At 43.8% G+C, this 2,243-nt stretch overlaps 1 protein-coding gene across 1 annotated transcript; it reads left to right on the top strand.

Annotated features, from left to right (window-relative positions):
* The first annotated feature begins 1,375 nt into the window (after positions 1–1,375).
* On the top strand, positions 1,376–1,783 carry LOC137643789 (myb/SANT-like DNA-binding domain-containing protein 4). Its single transcript, XM_068376474.1, has one exon. The coding sequence runs from the start codon at positions 1,376–1,378 to the stop codon at positions 1,781–1,783; it is 408 nt and encodes a 135-aa protein (XP_068232575.1).
* Positions 1,784–2,243: the final 460 nt, after the last annotated feature.

A 2,243-nucleotide genomic window follows, 5' to 3' on the forward strand; every position in this document is an offset into this window, starting at 1 on the left:
TAGTGTCTGCAACCTTACCACCCTTGTGAGCTAAGGTTGGGGGGTTTGGGGGAGCCTATAGGCCTATCTGCTCAGTCAGCAGCAGCCACTGCCTGGCCCTCCCTGGTCTTAGCTTGGGTGGAGAGGAGGCTTGGGAGCTGATCATATAGTATATGGTCAGTCTCTAGGGCATTGTCCTGATTGCTAGGGCAATGTCACTGTCCCTTGCCTCTGCCATTCATGAGCGACCCTTAAACCTTTAAACACTGGAGATTACCAGACAATTCTTATCTGATTTTAAACCGCCAACTTTCCTGATATTCGGATCAACGGGATCATTCTCTACATCAACAGAGACTGACACCAAAGCTAAATTTATTTTAAAACCCCAATAAGTCACTTCTGACTTTAAAAATTAACTATTCTTAAAGGTTTAAATGCCACTCATGAATGGCAGAGGCCAGAGATAGTGATCATTCCCTAGCTAGTAGGACAATGCCCTAGAGACTGACAATATATCCATGTGATCAGCACCCAAGGCCCCTCTCCACCCAAACTAGGACCAGGGAGGGCAAAAAACTGGCTGCTGATGACTCAGCAGGTGGATCTATAGACTTCCCCAAACTCCTAATTCTTAGCTCACAAGGATGGTGAGTTTGCAGACACTACAAAAACCTATAGAGCTTGAGCGGGTCTCGAACCCCAGTCCGGCGATTGCCAGGCAGGGATGTTTCCAATAGGCCACCACATCCCTTCGTTAAATAAGAAATTATTAGATTTGAAGGAAGTGATATCAAGGACTCACTTTGAATTGATACACACAAACCGCTATCAAAGAACGATCTGAAATAAACCATGACGAACTGTTAAGACAGACTAACTCTAATTGAATAATAAACGACTAGATTAATTGGGCAGAATAAAGCTGCTGCAAAAATCAAGGAGTTCACATCTGCAAGACTTGAAACTAAGAAAATTTACTTCAGCAAATCAGGATTAACTTTTGACAAAGAAAGGGCTATGAAATAGTAAAGATCTAATCCTTTGATCAACAATGGCTACCATTAGTGCATCATGGGCAGGCTGCAGACCAATAAGGACTAAATTCGCGTCAATAAAGGTTGTCTGCAGGTCAATAAGCCCTGACACTTGTGTAATAAACTATATTCAAGTCAAAATGACTGATTGTAGTACATTATTTGATAAATAATACTAACATTCAGACAAACAAGGACTAACATATAATTAGGTAAAGACTAAATTCAGGCCAACAAGGATTGCAAACCAGCAAAGACTAATATATGATCAACAATGACATCACTTATGCCAGTAAAGATTGATTGTAGACCAACAATCAGGCTTGCAAGGGTTAGCTGTGGACTAGCAAGTGTTAGCTATGGACCAGCAAGGGTTAGCTGTGGACCAGCAAAGGATATCTATGGACCAGAAAAGGTTAGCTGTGGACCAGCAAAGGTTAGCTGTGGATCAGCAAAGGTTAGCTGTAGATCAGCAAGGGTTAGCTGAGGACCAGCACGGGTTAGATGTGGACCACCAAGGGTTAGAAGTGAACAAGCAAAGGTTAGCTGTGGACCAGCAAGGGTTAGCTATGGACAAGCAAGGGTTAACTGTGGATCAGCAAGGGTTAGATGTGGACCAGCAAGGGTTAGAAGTGAACAAGGAAAGGTTAGCTGTGGATCAGCAAGGGTTAGCTGAGGACCAGCAAGGGTTACCTATGGACCAGCAAGGGTTAGCTATGGGCCAACAAGGGTTAGCTGAGGACCAGCAAGGGTTAAATGTGGATTAGCAAGGGTTAGAAGTGAACAAGCAAAGGTTAGAAGTGAACAAGCAAAGGTTAGCTGTGGATAAGCAAGGGTTAGCTGAGGACCAGCAAGGGTTAGCTGTGGACAAGGAAGGGTTAGCTATGGACCAGCAAGGGTTAGCTATGGACCAGCAAGGGTTAGATGTGGACCAGAAGGGTTAGCTGTGGACCAGAAATGGTTTGCTGTGGACCAGCATGGGTTAGCTAGGGCCTTGTAATGGTTAGCTGCGGACTAGTAATGGTTATCTGGGGACTAGTAATGGTTATCTGGGGACTAGTAATGATTAGCTATGGACCAGAAAGGGTTAGCTGAGGACCAGCAAGTCGTAACATTTGATCAGACAAAGTTCAAGCCAACATAACTGATTGTAGGCCAAAAAGAACAAAAATTGAATCAACAATAACTGAAAGCCTCCTGGATAGCAAAAGAGTAACGTGTTCGCTT

This window comes from Palaemon carinicauda, chromosome 7 (assembly GCF_036898095.1).
Source record: "Palaemon carinicauda isolate YSFRI2023 chromosome 7, ASM3689809v2, whole genome shotgun sequence".
Taxonomy (NCBI): Eukaryota; Metazoa; Arthropoda; class Malacostraca; order Decapoda; family Palaemonidae; genus Palaemon; species Palaemon carinicauda.